General features: G+C 40.7%; 1 protein-coding gene across 4 annotated transcripts in view; it reads left to right on the plus strand.

Moving 5' to 3' along the window:
* Window positions 1-18,246, plus strand: part of ZRANB1 (zinc finger RANBP2-type containing 1) — a 67,451-nt gene that overhangs the window by 5,724 nt on the left and 43,481 nt on the right. Inside the window, exon 2 of one of the 4 annotated variants that reach the window (XM_002821251.5) lies at window positions 17,608-17,775. The exons of the other annotated variants lie outside the window; for them this stretch is intronic. Within the exon in view, the coding sequence (XP_002821297.1) occupies window positions 17,735-17,775 (41 nt within the window). The 5' untranslated portion in view covers window positions 17,608-17,734. The remainder of the gene's footprint in view (window positions 1-17,607; window positions 17,776-18,246) is intronic. 4 annotated transcript variants of the gene reach the window in all.

An 18,246-nucleotide genomic window follows, 5' to 3' on the forward strand; every position in this document is an offset into this window, starting at 1 on the left:
ACTGACCTCGTGATCTGCCCGCCTCTGCCTCCCAAAATGCTGGGATTACAGGCGTGAGCCACTGTGCCTGGCCTTGCCTGGCTAATTTTTGTATTTAGCCATGGTAAGCCGCTGCGCCTGGCCCTAAATTTTTTAGTAATGAAAAAAATAAACTACTACGCAGGCATGGTGGCATGTGGCTATAGTCCCAGCTATGTGGGAGGCTCAGGTGGGAGGATCGCTTGATCCCAGGAATTCGAGTCCAGCCTGGGTGTATTAGTTTGTTTTCACATTGCTATAAAGAACTACCAGCCGGGCGCAGTGGCTCACTCCTGTGATCCCAGCACATTAGGAGGCCAAGGCAGGTAGATCACAAGGTCAGGAGTTCAAGACCATCCTGGCCAACATGGTGAAACCTCATCTCTACTAAAAACACAAAAATTGGCTGGGCATGGTGGTGAAACCTCGTCTCTACTAAGAACACAAAAATTGGCTAGGCATGGTGGTGCACGCCGGTAGTCTCAGCTACTCGGGAGGCTGAGGCAGGAGAGTTGCTTGAACTTAGGAGGCAGAGATTGCAGTGAGCTGAGCTACACTCCACCCTGGGCGACAGAGCAAGACTGTCTCAAAAACAAACAAAAAGAACAACCTAGCTGAAGCCAGGCGCTGTGGCTCACACTTGTAATACCAGCACTCTGGGAGGCCAAGGCAGGTGGATCACGAGATCAGGAGCTCGAGACCAACCTGGCCAACATGGTGAAACCGTGTCTCTACTAAAAATTCAAAAAAATTAGCTGGGCATGGTGGTGCGCACCTGTAATCCCGGCTGCTTGGGAGGTTGAGGCAGGAGAATCTTGAACCTAGGAGGTGGAGGTTGCAGTGAGCCGAGATCGTGCCACTGCACTCCAGCCTGCCTCGGAAGAAAAGAAAAAGAACTACCTGAGATTGGTAATTTATAAAGAAAGGGGGTGTAATTGACTCACAGTTTCTCATGACTGGGGAGGCTTCATGAAACTTACGGTAGAAGGTGAAGAGAAAAAAAGCACCTTCTTCACAAGGCAGGAGAGAGAGAGTGAGCAGGGGAAGTGCCACGCTTTTAAACTATCAGATCTCCTGAGAACTCACTCAGTATCTCAAGAACAGCATAGGGGAAACTGCCCCCATGATCCGGTCACTTCCCACCAGGTCCCTCCCTCCACACATGGGGATTACAATTGGCAGTGAGATTTGGGTGGGGACACAGAGCCAAACCATATAACTGGGCAACATAGCAAGACCCTATCTCTTACAAAAAAAAGAATTTTTGTTATTTTTATTGTTCATATATTGAGGGCAAACTGTCCCTCTCCTGAACTAACACACCACAGTTTTGGTTTTTCATGCTTTGTCAAGTCAATTTTTAATGTGGGTGGTCTCTTTCTTTTTTTTGTTTCAGATGGGGTCTTGGTACGTTACTCAGGCTGGTGTCAAACTCCTGAGTTCAAGTGATCCGCCCGCCTTGGCCTTCCAAAGTGCTGGGACTGCAGGCTTGAGCCTCTGCGCCTGGCCGTAATGTGGGTGGTTTTAATTCATATAAATAAAAAATACTTGAATGCATGGTGTTAATTGGAATCAGTTGCAAATCTTTCCAGTTTTTTCTTAAAAAAAAAAAAAAAGGCAGCTTCATTGAGGTATGTTTCGTATACCGTAAAATTCACCCCTTTAAAGTATACAATTCAGTAGTTTTTAGTATACTTACAGAGTTGTACAGCCATTACCAACACTGTATAATCCTGGAACATTTTCATGACCCCAAAAAGAAACTCTGTACTCATTAAAGAGTCATTTCCCCCTTGCCTCAGCTCCTGGCAACCACTAATCTACTTTGTCTCTCTAGATTTGCCTATTCTGGATATGTCATGAATGGAATTGTACAATATATGACCGTTTATGTGGCTTTTTTCACTTATAATGTTTACAAGGTTTAAGTTGTGGTATGTGTCAGTACTTCATTCCTTTTTGTGGCTGGCTAATATTCCGTTGTATAAGCAGCATTTTGTTTATTCATTCATTGATTGATGGGCATTTGAATTTTTTCCACTTTTTGGCTATTATGCTGCTGTGAGCATTTGTGTACAAGTTTTTGTTTGGATGTAAGTTTTTTGTTCTCTTGGGTATATACCTACAGATGGAATTGCTGGGTCGTATGCTAATTATGTTTAACCTTTAAGGAACTTTCTGCCTGTTTTCCAAAGTGGTTGCATCATTTTACTTTTTTTTTTTTGAGACAGAATCTCACTTTGTCTGCCTAGGCTGGAGTGCAGTGGCATGATCTCGGCTCACTGCAACCTCCGCCTCCTGGGTTCAGGCGATTCTCATGTCTCAGCTTCCTGAGTAGCTGGGACTATAGGCACGCACCACCATGCCTGGCTAATTTTTGTATTTTTAAGTTGTATTTTTTTAGTAGGACGAGGTTTCATTATGTTGACCAGGCTGGTCTCGAACTCCTGACCTCAAGTGATCCACCCGCCTCGGCCTCCCAAAGTGCTGGAATTAGAGGCATGAGCCACTGCTCCCTGTCCATTTTACATTTCTGCCAGCAATATATGTTCCATTTCTCTACATCCTAATCAACACTTGTTATTGTCTGTTTTTTTTAAAATCGTCATTCTAGTGGAATGGCATCTCCTAGTTTTTATTTGCATTTCCCTAATGACTAATGATGTTGAGCATCTTTTCATGTGCTTCTTGGCCATTTGCATATCTTGTTTAGAGAGGTGTTTATTTCAGTGTTTTGCCCATTTTTCATTTGGGTTATTTGTCTTTTTGTTGGTGATTTTTTGCAAGAGTTCTTTATGTATTCTAGATACAATTCCCTTCCTATATTTGCAAATACTTTCTTCTGTCTGTGGGTTGTCTTTTCACCTTCTTTATGGTGTTCTTTGAAGCACAAAAGTTTTTAATTTGATGAAGTCTGGTTATCTATGTTTTCTTTTGTCACTTGTGCTTTTGCCTAACCCAGGGTCATGACAATTTATGTTTTCTTCTAAGAGTTTCTTAGTTTTAGCTCTCAAATTTAGGTCTCTGATCATTTTGAGTTGAGCTTTGTGTATAATTTGAGGCAGAGGTCCAACTCAGTTTTTTTGCATGTGGCTGTCTAGTTATCCCTGCATCATTTGTTGAGATACACTTAGCTGTAGCACTGCACAGTCACGCGTTGCTTAAATGTTCTGAGCAATGCATTGTTAGGTGATTTTGTCATTGTGCGAACATCATAGAGTCTACTTAGACAAAACCTAGATAGTATAGCCTACTACACAATAGGCCATGGGTTCTAGTCTGTTGTTCCTAGGCCATAAACGCTGTGTAGCATGTTACTGTATTGAATACTGTGGTGTTTTTCTCACACAAAGATAAGGATTCATGAGTGTAAACATAAACATAGAAAAAGCACAGTAGAAATATGGTGTAAAAGATAGAAAATGGTACACCTATATAGGGCACTTACGATGAATGGAGCTTGCAAAACGGGAAGTTGCTCTGGGTGAGTCAGTGAGTGATGAATGAATGTCAAGGACATTGCTATACACCACTGTAGATTTTATAGACAGTGAACACTTTGGCTACACTAAATTTATTTAAAAATTTTTCTTCAAAAATAAATTAATCTTAGCTTATTGTAACTTTTTAACTTTATAAATTTTTAATTTTTAAAAAAACTTTAGACTTTTGTAGTAACACTTAAAACACAAACACATTGTGTAGCTGCACAAAAATATTTTGTTTCTTTAGATCCTTACCTTATAAGCTTTTTTTTGTTAATAACTAGGACACACGTTAGCTTAGGCCTATACAGGGTCAGGATCATCAGTATCACTGTCTTCCACCTGTACATCTTGTCCCACTGGAAGGTCTTCGGGGGCAATAACATGTGTAGAGCTATCATCTATGATAACAATGCCTTCTAGAATACCTCCTGAAGGACCTGCGTAGGGCTTCTTTACAGTAGACTTTTTTTTTTTTTAAAGTAAGTAGGAGTAACATTGTAAAGTAACAATAAAAAGTATAGTAAACAAACTGGTAACATACTTACTATCATGATCAGATATTACGTACTGTATATAATTTTACATGCTACACATAGCTAGACTGCCAGCACAGTAGGTTTGTTTACATCAGCATCACTACAAACATGTGAGTAATGAATGTGTTGTGCCATGACATTATGATGGCTTTGACGTCACAAGGCAAATTTTTCAGCTTTGTTATATAACCTTATGGGACCACTGTCACATATACAGTCTGTCTTTGATTGACACATGGTTATGCAGGCCATCACTGTAATTCTCAACTGTAAGTTGATTTATTGCAAGGCAGGATTCCCTGGATATATGAAGAAATTATCCCTATTCTGCAGCAGAAGGAAAGGATCTCTCTTAGTGTTGCACAGTAAAAGTTGGAACAATACACTTGTGAGTGGAATTCTGAAGACATCACTTCTGTGATTTTTAAACCACTTCTAAATCCTTTCCTCTTTTGTTTGTGGTGGGTAATTAACTTCACTTTTTGGTATTTAATGGAGCTAAAGTTTATTTTTAAATGGGAACTAGTTCAGTTTTCTGAACTAACTAAACTTTTTGTGGAATACTATCTTTTGATACCAGCAGAATATTAAGTTTCTTTTTATTGACTAAATGATTAATAAGCAATGGTTACATGCAGATACTGTTTAGGGACATACTGAGTTTTTCACAGTTGAGTGTTAGAAACAAATCATAATCCAGTAAACTAAGAACTATTTTAGAAGTTTGTTTTGAAGTGGTAAAGAAGGGGTTAAAGGCCTGGTGTGGTGGGTCATTCCTGTAATCCCAGCATTTTGGGAGGCCGAGGCGGGCAGATCACTTGAGGCCAGGAGTTGGAGGCCAGGAGTTGGAGACCAGCCTGGCCAACATGGCGAAACCCCATCTCTACCAAAAACACAAAAATTAGCTGGGCATGGTGGCACATGCCCATAATCCCAGCTTCTTGGGAGGCTGAGGCATGAGAATTGCTTGAACCTGGGAGATGGAGGTTGCAGTGAGTTGAGATCGCATCACTGCACTCCAGCCTGGGTGATAGAGCAAGACTGTCTGAAAAAAAAAAAAAAAATAAACCGACTAAGTTTATTCAGTAACATGAGGTTGGGGTTGATCAGGATGGGCTTTACCGAGGTGGGAACATTTAAGCTGGTCTTTGAAGGAGGAGTACCAGATTTCTAGGTATATAAAACTGGGTAAGAAGGGGAATAGGAGTAGGCAAGCATCCTGTTACGAGTGAAGACATGGAGACATGAAAATTATATGTCATCTTTAGGGACTAGCAGAGGCTACGGTGTAGCCGAAGCATGCGGATGAGGTTGGAAAGGCACTCTTAGCACTTGATCCTCACCTTCCCCTGGGGCTGGGAATTAGAAGAGAGGCGTGATCTCCTTAAGTGTGGATCATCTTTACATATGTGAAGAGCCATTACCCACCCCTCCCCAACTGTGCAGCTGTGAGTGTGTATTGGGAAGATATGTTAGGGATATTTGTGGTATATATTAGAAGTGTTGAAGGCATTGTTTTTATAGAAATTATTTTAGTAATTTTTTTTTTTTTTATTGGGCACCTGCTGTGTGATTTGAAGTTGCTTAGGATTTTCTAAAAGATTACATAAAATACTGTTGAAAAGATGATTGCATACAAAACATATAATCTGTTCAATGTTAAGTGTGTTAGAAAGCACGTATACTAGATGTTGGGATACATCTGTGAACAAGACAAAGTCTTTGCTAATTGTGTTCTATTTACGCTCTAGTGTGGAGAGACAAATGCAGAAAGAAATGTCAGATAGTGATAAGTGCTGTGCAGAAAATTAAAGTAGGGTGATGTGATGGAGAATGCCTGAGTGGTCAGAGAAAATCTTTCTGAGGAGGTGACATTTAAACTGAGATCTTAATGGCAAGAATGACGTGGAAAATCTGGGGAAATAACATTCTAGGCAGAGGAGATTTCTAATACAAAGCCCCTAAAGGGAGAATGATCTTGACTTGTAAAAGGAACAGAAAGTCACTTTATGTAAAAATTTGTAACTAAGGCTGGGGAGTTTTAATTTTATTTTGTGTAAGGATGGTGGATAGAGTGGAAGTGCTAGATCACTTAGTCTCTGCAGTAATTCAAGTCACAAATAATGGTGGCTTGGAATGGGGTATAGCAGGGGAGTCTGGAGTGAAGCAAACTTTTGGGGACTTGTTTAGGAGGTAGTATCAGTGGTAGCTAGCTAGTCTGTTTTATAGCCTGATAATCTTGGGCAATGTGTTTATAATCATGGAAGGTTGTGGTGCATTAGTGAGAGGATACTGGAGTCAGAACTGGGGTTCACTTCCTAGCCTTGTGACCCTGGACGAGATGTTTCACCTCTCCTGAAGGCACAGATTCTTTTTTTTTTTTTTTGTGACAGAGTCTCACTTGGTCGCCTAGGCTGGAGTGCAGTGGCGAGATCTCAGCTCACTGCAACCTCCGCCTCCAGTATTCAAGCAATTCTCCTGCCTTAGCCTCCTGAGTAGCTGGGATTACAGGTAGGCACCACCACACCTGGCTAATTTTTTTTTTTGTCTTTTTAGTAGAGACGGGATTTCACCATGTTGGTCAGGTTGGTCTCGATCTCCTGACCTCGTGATCCACCCACCTCTGGCTCCCAAAGTGCTGGGATTACAGGTGTGAGCCACCGCGCCTGGCCAACACAGATTCTTATTCATAAAAATGGAGGCCGGGCGCCGTGGCTCATGCCTGTAATCCCAGCACTTTGGGAGGCCGAGGCGGGTGGATCATGAGGTCAGGAGTTCGAGACCAGCCTGGCCAACATAGTGAAACCCTGTCTCTATCAAAAATACAAAAATTAGCTGGGTGTGGTGGCACACGCCTGTAGTCCCAGCTACTTAGGAGGCTGAGGCAGGAGAATCACTTGAACCTGGGAGGCAGAGGTTGCAGTGGGGTGAGATCTGCTGTTGCACTCCAGCCTGGGCAACAGAGCGAGACTCTGTCTCAAAAAAAAAAACAAAAAAAAAAAAAACAGAGATGGGGTACTTTAAGAGGGAAGGTACCTGAGGATTCAATGAAGTTAGTGTTCTTTACCTGAAGCTCCGTACAAAACTTAAGTTGATGTTACGTCAAGCTGGCAAGTGTTCGTGATGTTAATTATAGGACTTCGGTTTTGAAGTGATCAGTTTTAGCCCTCCACTTAAAGATAGGTAAGCCATTATGGTCCCCATTTTTTCAAATGAGAGGCTTGGGTTCTAAGGATTTGGCTAGTATTTCAGATGTAAGAGAGGCAGAGGGACTCAAACTCACATTTTGGAAGTGCAGTACATTTCCTTCCTTCCTTTCCTTCTGTCTTTCTTTCTTTCATGGATTCTCGCTCTGTCGCCCAGGCTGGAGTGTAGTGGTGCAACCTTGGCTCACTGCAGCCTCCTCCTCCTGGGTTCAAGCAATTCTCCTGCCTCAGCCTCCCGAGTAGCTGGGATTATAGGTACCCACCACCATGTCCAGCTAATTTTTGTATTTTTAGTAGAGACGAGGTTTCACCATGTTGACCAGGCTGGTCTCAAACTCCTGACCTTAGGTGATCCACCTGCCTTGGCCTCCCAGAGTGCTGGGATTACAGGCATGAGCCACCGTACCCGACCTGGTACATTTTCATATATGTGAGAGAACTAGGTATAAATATCAAGAGATGAAAGTGGTTTTTCCATAGTAAAGCATATTTCTATGCTTTAGTGAAAGATAATAAATTATTAAAGGGAAATATTATAGGATATTCTTGACGTATATATTTGGAAGAGTAGCTGAGAAGATACTTAAAAGATTAATCATGGCTATGTGCAGTGGCTCATGCCTGTAAACCCAGCACTTTGGAAGGCTGAGTCAAGAGGATTGAGGCCTGGAGTTTGAGATTAGTCTGGACAATGTATGAGACCTTGTCTCTAATAAAAATTTAAAAAATAGCTCGGTGTAATGGTGTTCGCCTGTAGTCCCGGCTACTCTGGAGGCTGAGGTGGGAGGATCACTTGAGTCTGGGAGGTCGAGGTTGCAGTGAGCCATGATCATGCCGCTGCACTCTAGCTTAGGCCACAGAGTAAGACCCTCTCTGTTAAGAACCAAAAATCAGTTAGTCATGAAGGGCTTTTTATGCTCTCTTAAGGATATAAATATATTTTTTGGAGACAAGATTTTGCTTTTTCTCTTGGCTGTAGTGCAGTGGTGTGATCATAGCTCACTGCAGCATTGACCTTCGGGCTCAAGTGATCCTCTCACCTCAGCCTAGCTGGGACTACAGGCGTGTGCCACCATACCCGGCTAACTTTATAACAATTTTTTGTAGAGATGGAGTCTCACTATGTTGCCCAGGCTGATCTTGAACTCCTAGGCCTCCCAAGGTGCTAGGATTACAGCAGTGGTTCCTACCGCTCCAGCCCTGTGTCCTTTTAAATACTCTCCGTTATTATTATTTTTTGAGACAGAGTCTTGCTCTGTTGCCCAGGCTGGAGTGCAGTAGTGTGTTCTCGGCTCACTGCAGTCTCTGCCTCCTAGGTTCAAGTGATTCTCCTGCCTCGGCCTCTGCAGTAGCTGGGATTACAGGCGCCCACCACGACTCCCGGCTAACTTTTGTATTTTTGGTAGAGACAAGGTTTTACCATGTTGACCAGGCTGGTCTTGAACTCCTGATCTCAGGTGATCGGCCCACCTCAGCCTCCCAAAATGCTGGGATTACAGGCGTGAGCCACTGAGCCTAGCCTAAAAATACTGTATTTTTTAGAGCAGTGTTAAGTTCACAACAAAATTGAGCAGAAAATACAGAGTTCTCATACACCTGCTGCCCCCATGTTCCCCCCACTGTCTACATCCTTCTGCAGAGTGGTATATTTATTAACAATTAATGAACCAACATTGACACATAATCACCCAAAGTACATAATTTACATTAGGATTCACTCTGTAGATTCTATGGGCTTTGACAAATTTATAATGAAAAGTATCTATCATAATAGCACACAATGATTTCACTGCTCTAAAACTCCTCTGTGCTCTTTCTATTCATCCCTTCCCTCTAACTCTTGCAACCCCCCCGATCTTTTTACTGTCTTCATGTTTTGCCTTTTCTAGAATGTCATATAGTTGGAATCATACATTATGTAACTGTTTCAGGTTGTCTTTCACTTAGTAATACGCATTTAAGGTTCATCCATATCTTTCTGTGGCTTTATAGCCACAGATTTGTTTTTAGAGCTGTATAATATTCCATTGTCTGGATGTACCACAGTTTATCCATTCACCTACTGAAGGACATCTTGGTTCTTTCCAACTTTTTGCAATTAGAAAAAATTCCCACACTATATGGGTGTAAAGATTTTTTTTTTTTTTTTTTTTTTTTTTGAGATGGAGTCTCACTCTGTTGCCCAGGCTGGAGTGCAGTGGCGCATTCTTGGCTTACTGCAACCTCCGCCTCCTGGGTTCAAGTGATTCTTGTGCTTCAGCCTCCCAAGTAGCTGGAACTACAGGTACCTGCCACCACACCTGGCTAATTTTTTGTAATTTTAGTAGAGATGGGGTTTTACCATGTTGGCCAGGCTGGTCTTGAACTCCTGACCTCAAGTAATCCACCCACCTTGGCCTCCCAGAGTGCTGGGATTACAAGTATGATTTTGAATTCCCACCAATAATGAATGAGAGTTCCTGTTGCTCCACATTCTTGACAGCATTTGTTAGTGTCAGTGTTTTGGATTTTAGCCATTCTAGTAAGTATGTGGTGGTATCTCAGTGTTTTAATTTGTGATTACCTAATGACGTATGGTGTATTTTTGTATTTTTAGTAGAGACAGGGTTTCACCATGTTGGCCAGGCTGGTCTTGAACTCCTGACCTCAGGTGATCAGCCCACCTTGGCCTCCCAAAGTGCTGGGATTATAGGTGCGAGCCACCCCCCGCGTTTGAAAAGATGTTCAACATCTTTTCATATGCCTATTTACCACCTATATACATTCTTTGGTGAGGTGTCTGTTCAGATCTTTTGCCCATTTTTCAGTTGAGTGGTTTTCTTACTGAGTTTTAAGAGTTCTTTGTATATTTTGGATAATGGTCACTTATCTTTTGCAAATTTTTTTTCTGGTTTTTGGTATTCTCATTCTCTTGACATTGTCTTTCACAGAGCAGAAGTTTTAAATATCAGTGAAGTCCAGCTTAATCAGTTTTCTTTCTTTCTTTCTTTTTTTTTTTTTTGAGATGGAATTTTGCTCTTGTTGCCCAGGCTGGAGAGCAATGGCGCGATCTCGGCTCACTGCAATTTTTTTGAGATGGAATTTTGCTCATGTTGCCCAGGCTGGAGAGCAATGGCGCGATCTCGGCTCACTGCAATTTTTTTGAGATGGAATTTTGCTCGTGTTGCCCAGGCTGGAGAGCAATGGTGCGATCTTGCCTCACTGCAACGTCTGCCTCCCAGGTTCAAGTGATTCTCCTGCCTCAGGCTCCTGAGTAGCTGGGGTTACAGGCGCGCGCCACCACGCCCAGCTAATTTTCTCGTATTTTTAATAGAGACAGGGTTTCACCATGTTGGTCAGGCTGGTCTCAAACTCCTGACCTTGTGATCCGCCCGCCTCAGCCTCCCAAAGTGCTGGGATTACAGGCGTGAGCCACCGCGCCTGGCTGACAGAAATTAAATTCTGAATGAAGTAGCATGTTCATAGTTCTTGCAAAAGTTGTTTTATTATTATTTAAATGCTGGATTGCTGTGTATTTTTGGAGTTAATTGTTCCATTTCCATATATGTTTAAGAAAACTGTCGTCTTTCATCCAGTTAGATTGCAGGTTCTCTGAGCACAGGGACAGTGTTTTGTCTAGTTATATCTCTCCATATTTCTGAGTGCGTGGTAAACCTTTGATAAATGTTGTCGTAGGTTGTTACATTAGTGTTGTTTGGGATTGTGATTTAAGGTACATGATTGACCTGGGATGTCTCAAACTGTAAAGGAACTGTGCTCTAAGATAGGTTCTACTGAAGCTCAAGACATCTGTATTACTCCCGCTCACTTTCTTGTTAGGACTGAGGAACTGAAGTGTTCCGATAGAGTAAGTATGTAAAGAGCTAGAAATCCTCCTGAGATGACAAGATGAACAGAAAGAGCATTAATATTGTTTCATGCTAGATTTGACACAATGTAAGTTAACTTTTTGTCTTTAAGATCTTCTTTCATTCTAGTCAGTGGATTGCTAATTGTCTAGTGGTTTAAAAGAAAACAAGACTATTAGAGTTGTAACTTTTATTACAGTTTTTTCTAATGTAGCCTTGACAGATTAAAATGTAACATTTAAATTTGTTACATTTTGAAGACTTAGGTTTGGTTGGAATGAAGTTAGTTGTAGTTGTAGAGGGTAATCACCTCAGTTAATTAAGGCATAGTGCTGATAAGGCCAAGGTCACCCTGGCAGGTGTTACTTAGTTTTACTTTGTCCAACTTATCCGCAAATTCCTGGGAAGTGTACAGTATGTTTAGTTCAGATCTACTCATTTGATACAGATGCCATAGATAATAGTGACCTCTTTTTATAGGAATGCCAGCTCATTTTTGAGATCTAATTATTGATTATTTACATACAATTTCACACTAATTTAGGACTTTTAGAAGATACTTAATGGTTGCAAAAGTTTTGTACTTGTGTCATTGTCATAACAAGATTTGAATAGTTAACCAGCTTATGGGTTGCCACAGTGCCAAGTCTGTTGTAGGATGGTAGACTTTCAGAGCAGTGACGAAAGGAACAAACATTTATTGAACAATTTTGTGGCTCTTAGTAGTCTAATCCCTTCAATTTGTAGATGGGAAAACTGAGGCTCAGAAATAGGAAATTCTGATTACGAATTGAGTTTTGGACATGGTAAGTGTGAGAAACTTGTTAAACCTTCAAATTGAGATGTCAGGTGGGCAGCTGGTTTTACAAATCTTGAGTTAGGGGAGAGATCCAACTTGGAGATACAAATTTTTAAATTATCACGAAATAGATGATATTTAAAGCCTAGGGATTGACTAAGATCCCCAAAGTAGTTAGAGGTTAGAGAGACGAGGACCAAAGCTTGGGGCACTTGGCTCTCATTCAGAAAGATAAGGAAGCCAACAAGTTTGAGGAAGAAAAGCTACTGAGATTGGAGGAAAACCAGGAGAATGTCTTGGAAGCCATGTGAGAACAGTATGTTTAATTGTGGATTGTAGAACCAGAGAGCTTCAGACTAAACCATTTAACAAATAATTTAGTGATGGTTGTGTTTTGCCTAAGAGTTCTTTTTATTTCAAATGCCGAAGTTGCAGAGGCAAAAGTGTTTAATAATTTCGTGGATTCAATTACATGTTACATGTTTTTTAATGGGGCTAGAATGTGAAGGTGCTGAAGTCACGGCTTGCTGTGTAATATTCTAGGTATTTGTTGATGTAGTTCTATACTTCAGTATGGACCTAACTGGTGTGTTACGAAATGAGAGAAAAACAGATGTAATAGGTTTTGCTCAGTTTATAATCTGGTCAAGGATATAGGAAGACATAACAAGTGTATCAAACATGAATCTTAGTCCGAAAACTCAGTTAGAAAGAAGGTACCACGTTTGCTTTCTTTAAATTAACTTGATTTGAATTCTACTTCTTTGGCAAGAAATTCAACCTCAGTCATCCTTGGGGCCCCCTCTCTTCTTGTTATTGGAAGGCATGGTGTCATACGGTTCAGAATTTGCCTGCATTGGTTATGGTATTGTCTTCCATTGCCCTCCACAAGGTTCCATCAGGTTCTGTGGCTCTGCCACCAACTGTGGGCCCTAGTGCCTGTGGCTTGACACCTAGTTTATATCTAGCAGACACTTTTTACTGAGGTCTTGCTGCCTGTTCAGTTGCTGCCATGGAGTTGATTCCATCCTCTTTAGAATTTCTTCTGAGATTGCTCACAAGGTCTACTCCTTTCTTTCATCAAGTCATTCAACATGGCCTCTTCTTGGGTTTTACTAAACACAAGGTGCTGGTCTACCTTCCGTGCCACTGTAATCTCTGAACAAAGGTTTTTGAAAGCCTGGCTGTTTGACTGGAAATCGAAGGGAGGGATGGAAATAGAAGGCTGTGAGTGACATAGAAAAAACATATGAATTAGTGTTCCAAAAACTAGCCCCAAGAGGAAATATAAAGTGCCAGACGTCAGTAAAAGTATGGTTGCTTGGAGTGTACTTGGAGTGATTTGAAAACTTCATGAAGATGAGACTTGAACTGAACCTGAAAGGGTGGGTAGAGTTCATTATAAATGAGGGTGTCTGTTGTGCTTCTGTATCTAAGGCAGTACCTTCATGTGTATGTTGGGTGGTGGTGACACATGCATGAGTCAGGGGCGTGTGTGGCATGTTGGGGAGTGAGTGTGTGGTGTGTGTGTGTGACAGGAAGGAGTTGAGAATTTATACTGTTGCAGAAGATCCTCAGAAAGAGAATTGTGGAACGGTCAGTTGGGTGGATTTAGAAAGGGAAGATGCTTAGAAGGCTTTTATGGTAGTTCTGACCTGAACTGGAAAAGGATTGATGGCAGTGGGAATGAGAAGACAGTAATTAGATAGAAACCACTAGAAAGAATCTGTGGGGAGAAGGCAGAATTTAAGGTGATTCTGAGTTCTCTGCTGGGTGCAGAGGTATTAATAGTGTCATTAATGGAAACTGGAGAAGTCAAGATAGGAGTTTGTTGTGAGAAGAAGATAAGGGGTTTAATGGAGGATTTGATAACCTGGTGGAGCCCTGAAATGAGGTTAGATTTGTAGATAAAGGGTTTACCATATCATCGATCTTCATGATCCTGCTCTAGACCGGTTGTTTTTCCTGTTGACTATTGCGAAGAAGACAGTGATGAAAGAATATACTGATGAGAAAAGAGATGAGTATGTGCGATATTTTGGCTTAAGAGTTAAGTAGTTTAAAGTTTTTTATTTACAGAAATTTTATAGTTCAAAATTGCTTTGTAATGTTTTAAGAGCCTGAAAATTTAACATGCTTGGAAAATCCTTTTTAGTTTTAGCTTTCGTCTTTATATCCCTAAGATGTTCTCTGAGCATTTGTAAATCTCCGCAGATTTATATTAATAAGCTAATAAATATTTATACTAGTAAGTATAAATTTGTATTAATAAAGCTAATAAAAATCTTTAAGGCTGCTTTTTTTGTTGTTGTTGTTGTTTGAGATGGAGTCTCGCTCGGCCGCCCGGGCTGGAGTGCAGTGGCGCAATCTCTGCTGACTACAACCTACACCTCCCAGGTTCAAGCAATTCTCCTGCCTCAGCCTCCTGAGTAGCTGAGTAGTATAACTTCTCATCATTTGAAACTACTGGCAGTTGAGCTTATCTCAGTTTGTTTCCTGAGTTTGCACTTGAAGAGAATTATTTGTGTGTGTGTGTTTTTTTTTTTTTGAGATGGAGTTTTGCTCTTGTTGCCCAGACTGGATTGCAGTGCTGCAGTCTCGGCTTGCTGCAACCTCCACCTCCCGGGTTCAAGTGATTATCTTGCCTCAGCCTCCCGAGTAGCTGGGATTATAGGCACCTGCCACCACACCCAGCAATTTTTGTGTTTTTGGTAGAGACGGGGTTTCGCCATGTTGGCCAGGCTGGTCTTGAACCTCTGACCTCAAGTGATCCACCCGCCTCGGCCTCCCAAAGTGCTGGGATTATAGGCATCAGCCATTGCGCCCAGCCGAGAATTATTTCATTTCTTCAGTTCTCTATGATTGTTTAGTAGGTGGTTGGGGAAATTTGTAGTGTAGCTACAATTTTGAGGAATTGACTTCAGTATAAATATAATTTTTGTATAGTGTTTAGTAATGCTTCACAAATATTAAACATGACAGTATAAAAAATGTTCAATTATGTAAGTCCCTTTCCCCTGCCTGCTATTAGTACATACACCGTAATATTTGTGCACTTTTATTATCTGAATTGGAAAGTATGTAATTAAAAACAGTTACGAATTTAGTACTTGTAAATTTAGTAGTAGTAAATGGTTGATATATTTAGAGACATTATTCATTCTACAGGCAGAGCTTGATGCACAAATGGATTCCTGGTCTCCTTGGTCCACAGGATGAGAACAGTTGGTTGCATTTGAACCAAGAAATATTTGTCTTAAGAGTAGCAGTTTTGTCCAGTTCTCCTTAAAGAAGGCCCAGATTATGTTGATTTTATTGTGGTTTTCTTTTACCAATTAATTGAAGTTTGAGTCCTTGGACTGAATTTGCAAATCTGCTTTGCATGCAAAATTAATCTTGTAAACTAAATTTACTTGGGTGTATGAATATATTTAATACTTAAAGTGATATTTAGTAAGTTTTATTTCAAGGTAGAGTATTAACTTTTAGAGCTGGCTACTTTGGAAATAATTTTATGTACTTTTTGGAATGTTTTGACATCTGGAAAAAGTGTACTCTGTTAATTTCTTCGTAATACTGCAAAAAAACACATAGTTCTGTTGATGTTATCCTTGCTGTTCAGTGCTGTTTACTAATTACCACAGTTAGAAATAGCTGTCTCAGATAATCTTCAATGAATTTTTTCTTTTCTTTCTTTTTTTTTGAGACAAGGTCTCACTCTGAGTGCAATGGTGTGATCATGGCTCACTGCAGCCTCAAGTACCCTGGGCTGAAGCGATCCTCCTGCCTCAGCCTCCTGAGTAGCTGAGACTACAGGCATGTGCCACCACCCTGGGCTAATTTTTGTATTTTTTGAAGAGATGGGGTTTTGCCATGTTGCCCAGGCTGGTCTCAAACTCTTGGATTCAAGCAATCCACCTACTTAGGCCTCCTGTGCTGGGATTACAGGCGTGAGCGCCCAGCCACTCTTCAATGAATTTTACCTTGCAGTTACTAAACAAGATTCCTGCAATGTTTCAAGTTCCCTCAGAGTGAACGCTGTACATCATTACTTTTTTTTTTTTTTTCCTTGAGGCAGCCTTGCTCTGTCATCCCAGGCTGAAGCACAGTAGCACAGTCATAACTCACTGTAGTCTTGAACTCCTATACTCAAATGATACTCCTTCCTTGGCCTCCTGAGTAGCTGGGACTATAGGCACAGGCGACTGCACCTGGCTAATTAAAAAAAAATTTTTTTTTTGGTCGGGCGTAGTGGCTCACGCCTGTAATCCCAGCTCTTTGGGACGTTGAGGTAGGTGGATCACTTGAGGCCAGGAGTTTGAGACCAGCCTGGCCAACACGGTGAAACTCCGTCTCTACTAAAAATAAAAAAATTGGCTGGGCATGGTGGGATGCACCTGTAGTCCCAGCTACTCTGGAGGTTGAGGCAGGAGATTTGCTTGAACCTGGGAGGCGGAGGCTGCAGTGAGCCAAGATTGTGCCACTGCACTCCAGCTTGGGTGACAGAGTGAGACTGTCTCAACAACAACAAAAATCGTGTTTTTTTTTTTTTTTTTTTCCTTTTTTGTAGTGATGGAGTCTTGCTATGTTGCCCAGGTTGGTCTTGAATCCTGGGCTCAAGTGATCCTCCCACCTCATTCTCCCAAAGTGCTGGGATTAAAGACTTGAGCCACTGTGCTTATTATCTAATATAAGGCACATCTCTTAAAACTCTTGAGCTTGGTTTTGGTATTGCTTAGTTACCTGGATTTTCAGAGGTTGGTGGGCTAATTAGGTAGCTATCTGTCCATTATTTTACCAGGCATTTATGACAGTGATTTTTTTTATGGCAATTTTTTGTTTTTTAAATCAGCCTGGACATTTAAATATATTATGCCAGTATATTAGTTACATGAAGATTAGCTAAGATAACATAAGGTTACGGGCTGTTTAGTTGCACCTACATAGTAAGACTTATCAAAACAAGTATGGATTTTGAATGTGAATATTTTAAAAGATATATTGAAATTACTTAGAGTAGCCCTGGATATATGTTCATTATGGCATTTATCTTGTTAATAAGTTTCTACATGCTTATTTTAATTTCCAGTAGCATGAGCAAGTAACTTATATTTCATTCCTGAGAAACTAAAAGAATCTGCCTAAAGAGTATGAAAATTGCCATTAAATCTGTATTGTCTACTTTCTGGATGCTTATATGATTATAGTTCTCTGCTCTTCCATACATTTTTGGGCTGCTATCAGTTTGTAAGTAACCATTATACAAACTAAATTTAAAAATTTAAGCAAGATAATTTTATATTACTTGGATAAGGGAAAAAAATGCAGTTGCTGAAGGTGGTTTCATAGCTAAATATAAGCAATTACTTTGCTTTTTCTACTTTTTTGGATTTTATCATCTTTTCCCTTTTAGTAATAGAGTAATACAGGTAGGAATTAACTTACCACTGCCAAATTAATAGTAATGTTAGACCTGTGTATACAGCACAGGGTTAAGGTTATATAGAAAAATGTCTCATCCGTGTTTAATTTGGCTGACCAGCCGAATTGATTAGCCAATTTCATTGTTTTGTTAAATTAAAATTCTAAATATAGTTGTCCATTGTTAAGTGAGTAGGGTTAAAATAGAGAATTGATAAAAATAAAGCCTTAAAAATCTTCTAGCTAAAGTAGCAGGCTTCAAGTGAAATTCAGTTTTGGTCTCCTTTACAGGAATAGCTATTCACAGTCAGACAGAACCAGTTATCACGTTATCTCCTGAGGAAGTCAGAGTCTGAGCCAGCATGAAGACGGAGTCTTGTCTTCCATCTGATTTGCAAACCGTACTTTTATTCTAATCATGTGCAAGGTGGAGGTTATAGCATGGGAACTAAAATCTTAGTAAGTGTGGTTTTTATTTTAGCTATTAAACAGTATACTTTCTTACAGTGATTTTTTTTTTCTTCTTAGCAGAGTTCACACTATAAATGGTGTATGGACTTGGCAGGCAGGAACATAATACAGTATACTTCAAAAGTGAAAGATTTAGGCCGGGCACGGTGGTTCATGCCTGTAATCCTAGCACTTTGGGAGGTCGAGGCGGGTGGATCACGAGGTCAGGAGTTCAAGAGAAGCCTGGCCAAGACGCTGAAACCCTATCTCTACTAAAAATACAAAAAAATACAGGGCATGGTGGCATGCACCTGTAATCCTGGCTACTTGGGAGGCTGAGGCAGGAGAATCGCTTGAACCTGGGAGGCGGAGGTTGCAGTGAGCTTAGATTGCACCACTCCACTGCATTCCAGCCTGGGCAAAACATAGCAAGACTCCATCTCAAAACAAAAACAAAAAACAAAAAAAAAGAAAGATTTA

The sequence above is a fragment of the Pongo abelii genome, chromosome 8, assembly GCF_028885655.2.
Source record: "Pongo abelii isolate AG06213 chromosome 8, NHGRI_mPonAbe1-v2.0_pri, whole genome shotgun sequence".
Lineage (NCBI taxonomy): Eukaryota > Metazoa > Chordata > Mammalia > Primates > Hominidae > Pongo > Pongo abelii.